Source organism: Momordica charantia (genome assembly GCF_013281855.1).
Source record: "Momordica charantia cultivar OHB3-1 chromosome 4 unlocalized genomic scaffold, Mcharantia_2.0 BLBB01000004.1, whole genome shotgun sequence".
Lineage (NCBI taxonomy): Eukaryota > Viridiplantae > Streptophyta > Magnoliopsida > Cucurbitales > Cucurbitaceae > Momordica > Momordica charantia.
The window spans coordinates 1,461,346-1,478,469 of record NW_028275162.1 but is presented as its reverse complement, the minus strand read 5'-3'; the positions used below and the strand labels follow the sequence as shown (position 1 = coordinate 1,478,469).

At 30.9% G+C, this 17,124-nt stretch overlaps 3 protein-coding genes across 3 annotated transcripts; 2 read left to right on the top strand and 1 right to left on the bottom strand.

Annotated features, from left to right (window-relative positions):
- Positions 1-2,953: 2,953 nt before the first annotated feature.
- Positions 2,954-3,895, bottom strand: LOC111007893 (Ubiquitin-like superfamily protein). Its single transcript, XM_022280431.2, has one exon. The coding sequence runs from the start codon at positions 3,716-3,718 to the stop codon at positions 2,954-2,956; it is 765 nt and encodes a 254-aa protein (XP_022136123.1). The 5' UTR covers positions 3,719-3,895.
- A 3,251-nt stretch (positions 3,896-7,146) lies between these two features.
- On the top strand, positions 7,147-9,902 carry LOC111007829 (peroxidase 27). Its single transcript, XM_022280349.2, has 4 exons — positions 7,147-7,436; positions 7,833-8,021; positions 8,976-9,141; positions 9,226-9,902. Exons 1-4 carry the CDS (start codon positions 7,212-7,214, stop codon positions 9,630-9,632), a joined length of 987 nt encoding a protein of 328 aa, XP_022136041.1. The 5' UTR covers positions 7,147-7,211; the 3' UTR covers positions 9,633-9,902.
- Positions 9,903-14,650: 4,748 nt separating this feature from the next.
- Positions 14,651-16,001, top strand: LOC111007914 (peroxidase 39-like). Its single transcript, XM_022280457.2, has 3 exons — positions 14,651-14,932; positions 15,032-15,223; positions 15,303-16,001. The coding sequence occupies exons 1-3, from the start codon at positions 14,717-14,719 to the stop codon at positions 15,876-15,878; spliced, it is 984 nt and encodes a 327-aa protein (XP_022136149.1). The 5' UTR covers positions 14,651-14,716; the 3' UTR covers positions 15,879-16,001.
- The last annotated feature ends 1,123 nt before the right edge of the window (positions 16,002-17,124 follow it).

Here is a 17,124-nt window from a genome sequence, read left to right as displayed (position 1 = left end):
AACCCATCTTTTTCTTCTTTTTAAATATATTTTTATTGGGATGTGATTCAATCTCAAAGATATTCTAATTTTTTAAATATTGTTTTATTAAAATAAGTAACTTTTCTATCATCGAAAAGGTCTTATCCATAAAATTTTCATTTATCCATGATAACAACCCTATTTTATAATTTCTTTTAGTTACCTCTCGTGAGAAAATGATCCCAAAAATAAAAGAATTGCATAGTACAAAATAACATAAAAACAGATTTATTAAAAAATTCTACTTCAAATGGTTTTTTTTTCTCAAATTAGGTTGGATTAATACACAAATCTACTATTAAATAATTCAACTAATGTTGGTTTTTTTCTAAATCATATCAATTTTTTCATATCATTTTTTTTCATCTGACACACAAGAATATTTTTTCTACAAATTTTAAAATGAAAATCTATCGAAAGGATAAAATTTACGACACACGTAAAACTTACAAAGTAAGGTGCAAATTGATACACATTTGCCAAGTTAAAGTTTAAAATTGATATTTTTTCATTATGTTTATATGCATTTGTGCCGTAAAATTATGGATACACCACTGTTTACATGGCTCGAATGTCTTAATCAATTTTTTTTAGTACAACATGTGGGGATGGAGATTCAAACTGATCTCAACTTCATGGTTGAATACATGCGTCTTAACTCGAATAATGCCTTAATCAATTGCGTAAGTTATGTGATAATACAACATTGAAATTAATTTTCACATAATTCAAAATAAATTACTTATTTAGCCTTATAATATTTTAATTTCTAATTAATAAATTTAGATTAAAAGTTTAAATCAATAAATTTTTTTATTTTCTTTTATCTTTCCAAAATAAAGAAATTTAATTATATTTAAATATGTGATAATATATAAAAGTTCATGTGATAATATTTTCAACTTTGAAAATCAACCGAACAGTTCTATAAATATATTCTAAATCACCAACCAAGCATCTGAATTTTACCAATTTCCACCGAGGACTTAAAATATGGTCAAAAAGTACCACTAGTCCCTGTTATTTTCATCTAAGTATTGAATATGTAATCCTTTTTTTAGTTTAAAAATTATTTTGATTTAATTTATATGATAAAATATATTGTTAAGATTTAAATAGTTTTCTTATATATATAGATCTCAAATATGTTTATAAAATATAAAGACTAAATATAAGAACCCAACGCTGTATTTTGATGAGATTTTCATACAATTGAAACTAAATTATTATCAATTTAAAACTGAATTGACTGAATCGTTACTTATACGGAAATCAAAAATATTATCTATATCTATATCTATGGGGCTATGGGGAGAATCTTTGTCTTCCAATTTTGCGCTCCACCTTTTAATAGATACATATTTTACCGTTGAAATTATGTTTAGTTGTAATTTTATATCTTAAATTAAATTGTTAGAGATATTATATTAAAATATTTAAAACCATATTAACTAGTTTAACCTAAAATATAATAAAGAAATAAAAGGGAAAAATATGGTTGAGATCGTTGAGATAATTAAGATAAGAGGATATTGAATTGAATATTGTTGGTTTGTTTTGGTATTAATGGAATTATAAAAATAAACATAAAAATATATATATAGAAACTCCATCTGATGAGCTTATTTCCCGCGACTCTGCACCACACTCATTCCTAAACTTCAAACTAACCACCGAAAATGCAGCAATCATGAACACTTTTTAATTTCCTCTTAATTATGATTTCCTTGCAACAATTCTCTCTCGTTTTTATAATTAAAATTATTTTGGGTTTATCGGAAGGTTTAAAGGCCGGGATGAAGCTGGCGGTGGAAAACTTGACCGGTTCTCTGTTCCACATTCAGGTCAAAGACGACGCCACCGTGTCTGATCTTAAGGCCGAGATCAGTGCCCACCACAACAACGACCTCCCTTCTGACCGTCTGATCTTCATCGCCGACGACAACCCTGGCCGACCGATCAGTAAGGACGATGATGGATTCTCGCTCGTTGATTGTGGCGTCAAAGATGGGTCCCACATTTATATCTTTTTCCATCCGCTTGATCATGAAGATGATCGTGATCATGGCGGTGATGATCCTGATCAGGATCATCACTCTCGCCTCTTCTTCTTTACGTGTCACAATATTCTTCTCTTCGACTGGAACCATAGGTATGGTTATTAGGGTTTTCTTCTTCTGCTAATATCCTGTGATTTCAGATTGGGTGGTATTATGACCCTTCTGTCCCCCAATCTAAAAATTTTTAATTGGAGACGGCATATATAAATGAATAGTGATGATATGATTAAGAAAGGTTTCGTAATAATCCTAAGTTCATACATATATATTAATATAACACTTATCTCCGATTAGAAAACGGGCAAATATTCATATATTGATTAACCCTCTTAAAGAATTTTATTAAAAAGTGTGGATCAGGTGACATATTATTATAGCTGTCAGCGATTTCTACCATTTTTCTTTTTTCTTGAATTCAACATTCAGTTTCTAAAAAATTAAAATCGAAAAGAGATTTAACATATATTCAAATTTGGGAAATGGGAAGTAGCCATGTTGACGAGGATGTTGGCATAAATGTAGGATATTTAATTACTTGATATTTAATATAATTTATTGTTTTTTTAACTCTAATAACATTCGAGTTATTTACTATTTACCTTTTTAAAGGAAAAAAAAAGAGAGAATTATTCACTACTTAATTTAGAATTCAAATTTCTTAGGTTACTTATCAGTTCTCACTCCAACTAAAAAATATAGAAGTGCAGTAAGTTTTTAGTTGAAACAAACGAGCGAGAATGAGAATGAGAAATGAGACTTTTAATTAATTAATTAATCTATATAAAAATAGGACTTACTTTTTAATTTTTTTAATTAGTCATCTAATATAAGTCTTAAGTATTGATAATTTTTTATGGCGAATTCGTGTTATATCAATATTCACCGGGGCTAACGGTGCCTTTAAAAACATAGAGAAAATCGCCATTTTCGACCCCATGCCATCTTAAACTACACTTATCTCTCATAATCCTCTGTTTGTGTATGAACAGATAATCGTCGTCCGGAAGAACTTTTCCGGCCAAAAGCAGTTCCCTCACGTCGCCGACGGTGGTCGAATCCTTCATTTCCATCGGAATACACGCCGCATTAAGCAAACTCGACGACGTCTGCACCACGAAACTCACATTCCTCCACGGCGAATCGCTCACACGACTCTTCGTTTTCACGAACACGATCACTTTAGAAAATTCGCCGATTCCAAACTCGCTCAAATTCCGGCAATCGTCGCCTAATTCCACTCCGGAATGGAACAACGACATTCCTTGCATCGGCGTCCCGTCGATTGTCTGGATTTTCTCCTTCAATCCGCGAACCGTCTCTGTTATATCAACCTCCACGTTTATCTGCCGGCCGGAGAATTTCACGGTGATCGGAATCTTGCTTGCTGTTTGCAGATTCAGAATCGGCGGTGCGATGATTTGGTTGATTGAAAGATCGATTCGCGAACCTTCCGAGATGAATTCGTAATCCTCCATGTCGAGTCCGTCGACTAATTCGCATCCGTAAATCGAGAGAGCTTGCGATTCCACGGGAATGCCGATGAACTGTTCGACCTTTCTTTTGATCTCGAGGATTGGTTCTTGATTGCTTATTTCTATGGCGAATTCGTGTCCGAATGTTACTACGAATATCTCCATTGGCGTCGCGATTGGATTTCTCCGATTAGGGCTTTTGAAATTGGGGGGGATTTTTCCTTCTGGAAGGTGGGGATTAATTTATTGTTCGAATTCATGCAGAAACGATGCTCCGTTCTTTTGAAGAGCGTGATCGATTTCAACTGACAGCAGATCGATTCTTGTGACGACGAGAACAAAACGAGAAACAGATCCGGATTCCGGAAATGCAAATTTTGATAATTTCTTCTAAGAAAATAATCTCTAGTTTCTTTTGATTTTTCCATATGAAAAAATAAGCTAAATATTGATATCCTTTTTTACATGATTAATATCTCTATAGTTTTCAAGAAAAAAGAAGTAATATGGATGTGATTTTTTTTAAAAGAAATTTCACTCCATGGCATAAAATAATATGTATTTTAAAAAATATAACAAATTTCTATTTTTAAAAATATAAAATAATTTTTATTTATTTTTTATTATATCTCCATTAAATTTAAATTAGACTTTGATTAAGTTATGCTATTTTTGTAAGATTTTAAATCTTATGTTATATTTAAAATATATGCCAATGGTGTATAATTGTCTTTTCAAAATTTTAGCTATCAAATTTGGGATCCCTTCATTTTAAAAAAAAAAATATATATATATATATATATATATATATATTTATTTATTTATTTATTGAAATCCCTCGGCCTCATACCGTACAAATTACAATTTAAAATATTTCGACGGTAAAGAGAACCCTTGAAATTATATCAATTCGGCGGTAGTTTCTTGCTTTGTTGCACCTGAGATCACAATATTTAATTTTCGTTTTATGATTTTGCTTTAAAAAAAAAGTTTGAATTGCCCTTTTTTTTAAGAGAATTTGGGATACTTTGGAAGAAAAAGTTTCCATTATATGTTTTTTTCTTTGGTACAAATATAAAAATGGATTCAATGTCAATAATAATGTTAAAAAATATGTATATATCTATTTCATGTAGAATACAAATATTCCACTTTTTATTTTATAAACTTTTATAACTGTGCTACTATAAATACTGTATAATGTTTTTATTTTACTATTTTTAGTTTCCACTTAAACTAAACCAAAAGTACTAAGAAATAGACACCTTTGGTGGTTAAAAAATGAATTTTTTTTTTAGGAAAAAAATTAAATTGTTTTTTTTTCCATGTTAGATATAATTAAACTGATCTAATTTTTAACCGTTTGTAATTAAACAAATTTGTGTCGATGTTTTTTTTCACAAATTCTAAACCTGACATTTGAATCCTAGATGAAAAATACTAATTGAATCGTTACCTATGCCCTGGTTGGGTAAATGTGTATCAATTAACACAAAACTTCTCGGTCATATTTTTATATTACAATATTGTTTTCAAAGTTAAATTACAAGTTTTGGTCCTAACTCCCTAGGCTTTGTAGATGATTTCAATTTGATTCCTATTCTAGAAGCTATCACATTATATGTGTCTTTCTTAAGGTAGTTTGATGGGATTAGCTTGATATAAAAATGAAATTGAGCCCATGATCAAATAAGTCCAAAATCATTCTACTTATAAACAAAATTGAATAAGTCTAAATCCATTAAAGAGAATTAGGCCTATGACCCATACAAGTAGTTGAATAAGTTTGAATCCATTAAAGAGAATTAGGCCTATGACCCATACAAGTAGAGCCAAGTCCAAAGTTTGGATCCAAAAATCACCTAAAGCCTAGACTCACTAAAACTCGTGGAAAATTCTATAAATAATAGAGTCACTATTCATTTCAAAGTTCTGAAGAGACTCCCAAAGATAATAAGATTTTTAAGACTTTGAAATTTTAATCAGAGTATACACCAATAGATAGGAGATTGTACCTACTAAAAAAAATACAAACCAAGTTCAACCAAACAAACTTCTCTAAAGATCTTGTGCAAGGCACTATGATGGGAAAATTTTCAATTAATTAACCCCTACTATGGCTAGGACTTTGTTTAAATTTAACCCCAAGTTAGGACTTTATTTCATTTATTGTCTTTTTAATTTTAAAAATTTCAATTTAATTTTATGGTCTAGTGAAACTGCACAAATCATCCAGATTAGTTTGTTATCATATATTGACTCATTTTTATAGGACAATGACGTGATGTTTTCTATATATTTGACTAGCCGTGTTGATTTGGATTCATGATTGAGTAAAAATAAAAGAATTTAAATTAATTTTTAAGAATGATTTACAAAGGTTCAATCAAACCCAATTAAAACTTAAACTCAACCCATATGAACTAAATTTAAATTTTTAAAACCCTTCCTCGTAATTTTTCATCTTCAAGAAAACAACAGTATATCCAATTTAAAAAAACTAAAGTAATAACCAATGCTCATAATTTTCATGGTAAAAGCAATATTATTTTCCCTGTTTGGATGGTCAGAAAATTACTCAAAATCGTTGACCTTCAATGTTTAACCAGTGTTTGGCTGGTCAGAAAATCCGTTGGAAAGTCGCTGGCGTCAACCCCTTTCACTTTCCTGGAAAATATACACCACCTAACAGCTACGTGAGTAAAATGCAAAGCACTAACTGCATATTCCCAAAAGCTAAACATTACAGAATGTTTTATTAGCAAATAATTGGCATACGGTTTTATACATAAATGTCAACGCTTTCCATATGGACATTTTTCTTAATTATTCTTTTTTGTGTTAAATAATCACCAACTTGATTTTGTGCGATGCGGGATTAATTTTCTTTCCCGCTCTACCATGTTGAATTCATTATCGATATTATAACCGACCTGAACATAACTCAACTAGACTTGAATTCGAATCTACACCCTTATGTGTTATACTAAAAAAAATAGTCAAAAATCATAAAAAAAATTATTTATTATTATTTTTTTTTTACTTTTTGATAAAATTTTAGGGTTTTATTTTATACATATGTCAATTACGGCTGAGTTATGTCTATTTTGGTAGTTTAGAACTTTGTGGATTCGTGCTAATATTGTTTTGTTAATTGGGCTTACCAAACTTCTTTGTATTAAATTGGATTTATTAATTAATAATTCAATATTATTCACAACTCGATAATAATACCTTTGGATTAGTCTTTTCTTGGTGGTTGGAGAGCATTAATTATAGCAGCTAAAAACAACATTTGACTAAGAAACCCTAAACAAAGAACAACAGCTAAAAACATATAATACAAAAAACACAACTAAAACTATATATTATATTAAAGAAAACATAGATTTTAATATATGACATATTTTACAAAAAGAATGTCAAAACTCAAAATTGAGTTTTTAATTAAAGACACTTCAACAAACCAAAACTAAAATATACAAGATCAAACTCTTCAAGAGGAAGAAAAAAGTTCCTTTGACAGATTGTTTCATGACAAGTTCAAACTTCCAAACCCAAAACTCAACTATAAAACCAAACAAAATTCCAATACAAATCGCCATATCCCAAAAGCTTAAGTGCATCAAAACATCACTTAAAGCTGAAAAACCAAACCATGACCATTAGTCCAAAGCTTTTCTCCCTTCTCTTCCTTCAGCTGATGCTCGTGTCGTCTCTCTCGAATGTTGCTGAAGCGAAGGGATTGGAACTCGGGTTTTACCGATATAGCTGTCCTGCGGTAGAGTATATCATTGGCAAAACGGTGGCTCAGTATGTACTGAAACAACCAAGTTTGGCAGCTTCTTTGTTGAGGGTGCACTTCCATGACTGCTTTGTTAAGGTAAATTACCACATTTATTTTCCTGCTCTTCATTTATACATATATGAAATCGTAAGTCACAATTAAATTCTACTATAATTATACCACATTTTTAGACTTTTAGCGGTGGGTTCGTATGAATAATTTTGTAAGTTTTAGAGTAAAATTTGCATAATTTCAAGAATTTAATTTAATAAATTCGAGATTTAATTTAGTAAATGGGTGATTTATGTAAGGGATTTAAACTTTAGCTAAGTTGATATTGGGCTATTGACAGAATTATAGAAGCATAATTTAATTACAATAAGTTTATAAGTTTGGAGTTGCAATTTTTTTTTCTTTTAGAAAAATGATTTCGTAACATAGGAATATAGATTTTCATTCGCTGATTAATTGTGGTGAATGCTATAATGACAGGGCTGTGATGGTTCTGTGTTGCTAAATTCGACGCCAAACAACCAAGCCGAGAAAGACGCCATTCCTAACCTTAGCTTAAAAGGGTTGAATATCATTGACGCCGTCAAAGCAGCCGTTGAAAAGCAGTGCCCCGGCGTCGTTTCGTGTGCCGATGTCGTCGCTTTGGTAGCTCGAGACGCCGTCAGACTGGTAATTACCAATCACAAATAGTAAATATGCATGCTTCAATCTGCATTTCAATTATATTTTAACGAAACCAAACCAAATCTATATAATTGCAACCAATAAAATAATAAAATAAAATTATGAAGGTTAAATAATCAACTCAGTCTCTTCGATTTAAAAAACTTTCAATTTGATTTTTATACTTCGAGCACAGTTAAATTTAGTTTCTATATTCTTTGAAATTTCAATTTAGTCAAATTTCATAAACTATCTTTATTTATTAATTATAAGTTGTTAGAGTATTAAAAAAATTATTAAATTGTTACGGTTTTATATTGAATTATGCAGAGCTATTTTATTTTTTGAGTTAGCTTATAATAGTTCGAGGTAGTGTAAAAAAATAAAAGAAAACACATTGATTTAAATGAAATTTAACCAAATCATAGGATTAGATTGAAACTAAAATCTTTGCGACCTTCCAATTGGAAATAACTTTAAAGTTAGCATAACTTGTTTCTTTGTCTATGTTTCTTCATTTTTAATAAAGAAAAATGAATTTTATGGTCCAAATATCTATAAATTCAAGTATGATAAAGTAATATTTTTAATTATATTTTAGAATAAATTTGAAATGAGAATAAAACAAGTTAAAAAAAACCTGTTTCGATTGTTTTTTAAAATTTCTATACCGAAAATGTTCCAAAAAATTAGAAACAATAAACATAATTAGTTACAAAATGTTTAGATTCCTTAAGAAAATTAAAATGATAACATTACCAAACAAACTCTTTAGATTTAATGGCGGTTTAATATGATGTCAGAGTAATTAAACTTGTTAAAACTCCTAAGCTTAAGTTTTGTCATTTAACATGATTTTCCATCCGAAAAAATTATAAATTATTTGCAAAAAATCAAATAAAAGCACATTAGCAAAAATTAAAAAGAAAATTGTTTATAATATTTTGATTGTTTTGTCAGATTGGAGGGCCATTGTGGGAAGTTCCCACAGGAAGAAGGGACGGAAGAGTATCGATATCGAGGGAAGCCTTGACGAATTTGCCCCCTCCTTTCGCCAATATCTCTGCCCTAAAATCAAGTTTCCTTTCCAAAGGTCTCTCCGTCAAGGATTTGGTTGTTCTGTCCGGTAAATTTTCTCAAATCTCTCGCTACCTCTTTCAATTATTCCATTTTTTCCGATAACCAACCGCCGCCGCCGCCGCAATTTCAGGAGCGCACACCATCGGAGTATCTCACTGCACCTCCTTCTCGAATCGTCTCTACAATTTCACAGGCAAGGGCGACGCCGATCCGAAATTGGACAAGAACTACGCCGTCTCGTTGAAGAAGAAATGCAAGCCAGGGGACCAGAAAACGACCGTCGAGATGGATCCCGGAAGCGTCAAGACCTTCGATGTCGATTACTTCACTCTCGTATCGAAGAGAAGGGGATTGTTCCAGTCCGATTCGGCTCTTCTCGACGATCCTGACACCAAGGCCTACGTTCAATTTCAGGCGATGACGCGCGGCGTTACGTTCGCCGCCGATTTCGCTCAATCGATGCTGAATATGGGCCAAATCGGAGTGCTCACCGGCGCCGACGGCGAAATTCGGAGGCGTTGTGCTTTTGTGAACTGATTTTGGAAACGGACGGTTGCAGTTATTTTTCCGTCGAGTGGTTTTGTTCGTCTGTTCTTAATTTGCAGCAGAAGATTTGTGCGTTTGATTCGGTGTGTGGATTGGGTTTCATGTTTTTGCCCTGCAGAATTTGTCGCGTGGGAAACACGGACGGTCGTGATTTCATCTTGCCTTGTATTGTAACGCAATCCAATTATTATTATTTTATTCAAATAAGAAATTCGTTCGAATGTTTTTTTTCCAATCTAAATATATGTTTTAATCCTTAAATATTGAGTGCTTTTTAATTTTAGTCTGTTTATGAATTATATCTTTGTGGTTATTAATTTATGAACATTAAAATTGACCAATAATAAATATACATGACAAAATACTTAATAAGGAGACACTATACATTTAAATGAAGAATCAGATGAGAAGCAAGTGTGAAACCGTATCTGATAATTTCTATGATTAATAAATTGAGGGGTGATTGAATTTTCAATTTTATATCTAATATGTCTAAACTTTAAAAAGTGTTTAATAAGTCTTTACATTTTTAACTTTGAGCTTAAAATATCTCTAAACTTTTAGTTTTATATCTAATAGTTTCTAACTAATTTGATATTTTTAAAAATTTACTAAACACAAAATTGAAAGTTTAGAATTCTATCATGTCCAATATTCAATTTCATATCTAATAGATTCGTTAGCATTAAAAGATGTTGAATGAGTAAGGAATTTATTAGACATGAAATTAAAAGTTCAATCACTACATTTGAAGTCTAAACACTTATTATATGCAAAATTGAAGTTTGGAGGCTTATTAGACATAAATTTAAAGTTTATTTATGTACTAAATTTTTTTTTTTTTTTATCTCAAGTGGCATGATCTCCCTCTAAATGTTGATCACCTCTCTAGGTATTATAAGGATACTAAATATCAACGTACTAAAACATATATATATTTAACCTTTTCAATTTTTTGAACTAAAATTTTAACTGTATAACAATTACTTTCACTGTAATTGACCCTGAGGAGTGGCTAACTTCGTATTAAAGAGTAATAACAAATAGTAAATTTCAATATAATTATATATATCTCTTATTCTCATATATGATCGTAGATCAGCAATAGTTGTCATATATTCCTTCTCTTAATTGAGTCGAAAGATGTTATATGTTTGAAATCTCTAGCCATATAAATTCAAAAGTCTAAAATCTTAACCCTCCAACTCTCTAACAAATCATACTCTATAAATAAAAGTTCGTTTATATGATCTATTATTTTATAGCATTTAAGTACAAGTTACACAAGTCAAAGCAAACATAACTCAGTAATAATTTATATATATATATATCTCCAATCAAGAGGTTATAAGTTCGATCTTCACTCCCACATGTTGAAATTACACCAATTTGATATACTTGTAATTTCAAATTATTGGATTGTTACTTTGTATTAAAATGGTAATTTTTAAGGGGATAAAAATGCAAAATGAAACGAGAGGAGAAAGGAGGTTAAATGGTATAGTGCGAAGATAATCATACGTTTATGATCTCATAGATCATCATAAAAGGAGAGATTTTATTTCTTTTTTGAATAATAATACTCTACTCTTTTGTCTCTTATGATATCATTACATGGTATCAAAACCCTCCATCTTAATCACACTTTCTTTTTTTCATACAAGTGGCTAATTTTATGGCAGATTCCATCCTTGATATGATAGGAATTTCTCCATGTCAATATAAGAGATATTTTTTTCCCTTAAATTTAGTTTTGGAGATGAGGACGGAGACGAAGAATGTATTCCTCGTCACCTCTACTAAGTTATAAAAATCTTAAATTGAGTGGGGGACATATAATTAAAAATCTCTTAAAACCCTGGTCGGAGAGTGTCATTCCCAAACCCACCCCGTTTCGTCTAGTTACCATCCTTGGGAAGGCACAGATGGTTGGAGGGAGTGAGAAAATGAATTAATACCAAAAGTGGGAGAGGGGGATCGGAGTTCAATGTCCATCTATTCTATATGATGTAGTTTAAGGTATGAAGGATTGACATTGGGATATAATATAGGATTGTTTTTAGCATTGAGATGATAATAAATGTCTTATCCACTTAAATATGTCCGAATGTCTAACTTTACTATCTTAACCATAAATTTCTCACTCATCAGTCGTTTCTTTTCAAAATAAAATTTTAAGAATATTAAATTTTAGATAATAGATAAGACACTCAAACCTACAATTAACAAATGGAGAGACATTTTATTTATTGCAAAATCATCACATCTTCTCTTCTAAAAATTCAAATGGTAATATAATATTGTTTTAGATGTCATTGTCAACGAAGAAATGAGAAAAATAATAATTATGTAGAGAAGATTGAATTTTATAATTCCCAAACCACGTGAAGAAAAATATATACTATGATTAAGTTGAAATTTGAGTAAAATAATGTGTGTGTGATTGAGCTGTGTTGAATATTTCTTTATTAAAAGAAATAGAACGCTTCTGCATGATTGTTTGGCGTAAATTTTAATATCATTCAAGGTTATATATAGTTGATAACTATTATGACTCTTACTCCATCGAGAAAAAAGAAAAAAAGAATGTCAAAGTGAACACAGTTCATCGATAATTGACACATATCTCGAACTAAGATTTGTAAATTCGATTTCCCACCCCGCATGTTGTAATATAAAAAAAATCCTCCAAAAAAGAATAATTTTTCACAATAACAAGTCTTTCTTAAAATAAGTTATTTTAGGATTTAAATTTTATTTTTCAACTTCAATATAATTGAAATGAATCGAATCAATAATTCAAGAAGAGACATTATTAATATTTTACTAGTTGAGTTTTTTCCTTAAGGTCAATAATTATTATGTTAGATCTAACTACCGACGTTTGAGATGGTAATAATTGTGAATTAGTTGCTTGAGATGGTAATAATTGTGAATTAGTTGCTTAATAGAGAGTGATGTTAAAAAAAACTAATCGTGTTGTGTGATAATATTAAAAAAAATCTAGAAAGAAAAAAAAAACTGAAAATGATTGTACTTATCCAATCCGGGAAAGTATATTGGGGCCTTTTTTTTCTTGTAAAAGTAATGTATGAGAAAAGAAAACAAATTTGGGGTAATTTTCAAATTATTCTAAAAATAGAGTAGATAAATCGCGTTAATTCGGTCATGATTTAATAATGATTCAAGATAAATTGTGCATACTACATGTTTTACATAAAAATCGCAGGCAATTAATACGGTGTAAAGTAAAATTGTATACAGCTCTAAACTATGAATAGAGTGGTACTCTCTTTGTCATACTTATTTTAAAGTATTTATTACTTTTTTTAAAAACCTAATTGCATACAGAGAAAAAATATATATATTTTATCATTGGAAAGTTATCATTACACTGAATTGTCATTAAAAGAATATTAGGCTCAATTGATCAATTGCATTTTTAAATTTCTTATGAAATTTAAATAATTCACGTAAATAATTTTATTAATTTGATTCAAATAATAATTTTAAAGTATTTTTTTATTTATTTTTATTAGATGTGAGACTCAAACCACATCGCCATTAGACCAACAATTAATTTTGGTAAATTTTATCAAATAAATATATACAAAGTATTACAAAGCGAGTATAGCTCAACGATAATGAATATATATCTCCAACCAAGACGATATTATTAAAATAAGTTTTTTTGGTAACTTGCTTTCTTTTTTTATACTGAAGTTGTTAGCTCCCCATGTGATAATAATATATGCTTCTCTTATGTTCATGATTAGAACAACTCTCAATATTGTGTTTTTGTGCAGTGGCCTTTTGGGAAGAGAAAAGGGAACTTTATATATTTTTTGAAATACATGGAAAAATTTGTCAATGCCCAATAATTGTCAACTTTCAATTAAGTTTTTAAACTGATCATTTTGAGATCTTGATCAAATTAATTTTACAAAATTAAAAATATTTAGAATTTTGGATTTTTGTTTTTAAAAATAGGTAAAAGATTAACAAAAAAATAATAATAATAAATACATAAATGACAAACAAACACAATTTAATCATACCTTCTTAAAAACAAAATCACACGTTAATTATCAAATAAGCCTATTATTCAATAATCTTTAGTACCAAGAATTTGGAGTTAAATTAGCTTGTAATTTTTTTTAGTACAACAATTTGGAGATACAAGAGATCGAACCTTCGACTTCCAAGAATGAGAGTGCATGCTAATTACTGCTTTTTTTAGTACACATGCTAATTACTACTAACCTATATTCATGTTGGCAAATTAACAGGTAATTAAATAAGTTATCAGAATATTCTTGATTCATAATCAATTCATAATAATACTCAAATTAACAAAGACCGAATAATTAATTAAATCTTGGTGTAGGTGTGTTCAGCGGTGGAGCGAGAGACTGCCCAAAGAGGATTTTGATAATATAGAGTAATACTAAAAGATTCTTGATTTAAGAATAAAAAATAACTCAAAAGTTTATTTCAATTTTTGTTTATATTACCTAAACACGTACACATCTTAATATATAAATAAGCACTAGGAGAAAAAAAAATTAATTTAAATTTCAAAAGTCATCTCAAATATACACTCTGAGTAAATTTTAACATAACTCTCCAACTGTCAAAATAATAGCTTTTTTTTTTTATATTTTATTTTAGTCGTAGCAGTGTGAAACACTTTAATATATATAAAAGAAAAAAGTATATACACCATTCTAATTATCCATTAATTTCAGTCCCAGCACATGAATTAGTTAGCTCTTGCTCCGCTGGCCATCTCTCGCTAATCCATCTGTCATTATTTTTCAATAACAATATGTTACTGTCTACTACGTCCCCAGTAAGCTGTTTTCTTTCAAAGAATATTTTGATTGACCCAACTCTCCCTCCCAACAACATATATAATAATCTCCTACACAAATTTTTACGAATAATTGCATGCAGCTGCAGCCGACAATCACGATAAAAATCATATTATAAATACCCCCTTCATAATAACATTCCAAAATACCACAGCTCCTTTAAGCTTCTCTTGGAAGATCATAATTTTAGAAAACAACACAATGGAGCTTATGATCTTTCGTGGTCTTGTCTTTCTAGTCGTATGTGTTTTAGGACTTTCGAGCTCGTGCCAGGCTCAGCTGGAGCTCGGGTTTTATTCAAAAACCTGCCCTCACGCTGAGAAAATTGTATATGATTTCGTTAGCCACCACATTCCCAATGCTCCCTCTTTGGCCGCTGCTTTCATTAGAATGCACTTCCACGACTGCTTTGTTCGGGTTTGTCCTCTAAAGTTATCGAATTCTTCCTTTCGTGATGATTGATATCATTTTGTGTAGAAGCTTCAATTTGGAGTTAATTTCTTTTTTGGTCATTAGGGTTGCGATGCTTCTGTGCTTTTGAACTCGAGCGCCAACAGCCAAAGCGAGAAGGCGTCTCCGCCGAATCTGACGCTGAGAGGATTTGACTTCATCGATAAAATTAAGAGTCTTCTGGAAGCCGAGTGTCCAGGAATTGTCTCTTGTGCTGACATTCTTACTTTGGTTGCAAGAGACTCTATCGCTACCATTGTAATGAGTCTAGCTTAATCCAACTCAAAACTTAATCCATTTTAAAAAGTGTTTAATAAATTGGTTAACTGTTACACAGGGCGGTCCATTTTGGAGGGTTCCAACGGGGAGAAGAGACGGTGTGATCTCGAGATCATCGGAAGCATTGGCGAGCATTCCCCCGCCGTTCGGGAACTTATCAACTCTCCAGACACTTTTCGCGAACCAGGGGATGGATCTGAAAGACCTAGTTTTACTCTCGGGCGCTCACACGATCGGGATATCCCACTGCTCGTCGTTCACAAGGCGGCTGTACAACTTCACGGGCGCGGGGGACCAGGACCCGTCGCTGGACAGCGAGTACGCGGCGAATTTGAAGGCCAAGAAGTGCAGAAGCATAAACGCGAACGGGATCGTGGAAATGGACCCGGGGAGTTTCAGGACGTTCGATCTGGGCTACTACTCGCAGGTGCTGAAGCGGAGGGGGCTGTTCCAGTCCGACGCCGCGCTCACCACCAGCCCCGTCACCAAGGCCTTCGTGGCTCAGCTGCTCAACGGCTCGCTCGAGAATTTCTTTGCGGAGTTTGGTTTGGCCATGGAAAAGATGGGCCGGATCGGGGTTAAGACCGGGGCCCAGGGCCAGATTCGGAAGCACTGCGCTCTCGTCAACGCCTGAGGCTGAAACTTAATTTTATTTCTTCAGTTTTATTGCGAATATATTTCTATTTGTACCCTACGTGCTTTTATCTTGATTAAAATCAGTATTATTTTAATAAAATGACAATTTTTATTTGAGATATTTATAGATGCATATTTGGAACATCTGCATATATACTCCTAATAATCATTAATACAAATTTCAAAAATACATCTATAGTTACTCCCTCAACATTAATGGTATGAAACTATTGAATATTTATTTAGCTGTATATTATATATTTTGTTTTCTAAAATGTCCTAATAATTCTAAAAATAATATAATTGACAAAAAAATTTGAAGATAGAGAGAAAATCGCCGCTACAGAAAAAATGGTCCATTGCAACAATTTTCTTTTCAACAATTTTAAAACTGCAACAAGACTTTTTGAATTAGTATCGATTCCTAACAACACATTAATAAACCAAATATACACCGTTGCTTCTGTTGCCACAATTTTTTACAAAATTCTTAAGAAACTAACAACTTCTTTTAAATTTCCTTATTTGAGGACTAGTCTAATTTATTCCTTGTAATTTTGATAACTAAAGTTTAGTTAGAGTAACTCCTTAAACTTTAAAGATTATATAGTAGATCTAAAAAAACTTGTGTTTAATAGATCTATCATATGGTAGATCTAAACTTTTAATATTAGATTTAAACAGGCCATTATCTATCATTTATTTTTGAGAATTTATTAATTAGATAGAAAATTGAGAGGTTAGACACAAAATTCAATACGGAGAGTCTAATATATTTGTGAATTTTAATAAATGTTAAATAAGCTGATGTAGGGAACTATTATATATTTTTTAAAAGTTAGAAATTTATTAGAGACAAAATTAAAAATATAGAGGTTTGTAATTTAAGTTTTAAAGTCTTAACAACTATGTTAGGAATGAGTTTAAATTCCATGACGACTACCTAATTTCTATATGTTTTTTGATACCAAATGTTGTAGGGTCAGACAGTTGTACCGTGAGATTAGTCGAGGTGCGCTTAGGGTCCGAACACTTACAAATATAAAAAATAAGTATTAACAACTACCATAAAAGGGACCAAAACGAACATAGCTTGATAAGTTTAGAGATTAAACTACTTTCACTCAAAGTTTTTTCTCCGTAAAAAAAATAATAAAAAACAAAACAAAAACTCAAACTCAAACTCAAACCTTTTTTTTTGGGGACAAAATAGAAAATGTCAAAAAAAGGGAAAAAAAAGTAAT

What these genes read in the sequence shown, in the direction of transcription:
- LOC111007893 (XM_022280431.2), bottom strand. Translation starts at nt 3,718, where the DNA reads ATGGAGATATTCGTAGTAACATTCGGACACGAATTCGCCATAGAAATA.
- LOC111007829 (XM_022280349.2), top strand. Translation starts at nt 7,212, where the DNA reads ATGACCATTAGTCCAAAGCTTTTCTCCCTTCTCTTCCTTCAGCTGATG. An exon ending in TCCATGACTGCTTTGTTAAG is followed by an intron (nt 7,437 to 7,832) that starts GTAAATTACCAC and finishes CTATAATGACAG; the next exon opens with GGCTGTGATGGTTCTGTGTT. An exon ending in GGATTTGGTTGTTCTGTCCG is followed by an intron (nt 9,142 to 9,225) that starts GTAAATTTTCTC and finishes CCGCAATTTCAG; the next exon opens with GAGCGCACACCATCGGAGTA.
- LOC111007914 (XM_022280457.2), top strand. Translation starts at nt 14,717, where the DNA reads ATGGAGCTTATGATCTTTCGTGGTCTTGTCTTTCTAGTCGTATGTGTT. An exon ending in TCCACGACTGCTTTGTTCGG is followed by an intron (nt 14,933 to 15,031) that starts GTTTGTCCTCTA and finishes TTTGGTCATTAG; the next exon opens with GGTTGCGATGCTTCTGTGCT. An exon ending in GAGACTCTATCGCTACCATT is followed by an intron (nt 15,224 to 15,302) that starts GTAATGAGTCTA and finishes ACTGTTACACAG; the next exon opens with GGCGGTCCATTTTGGAGGGT.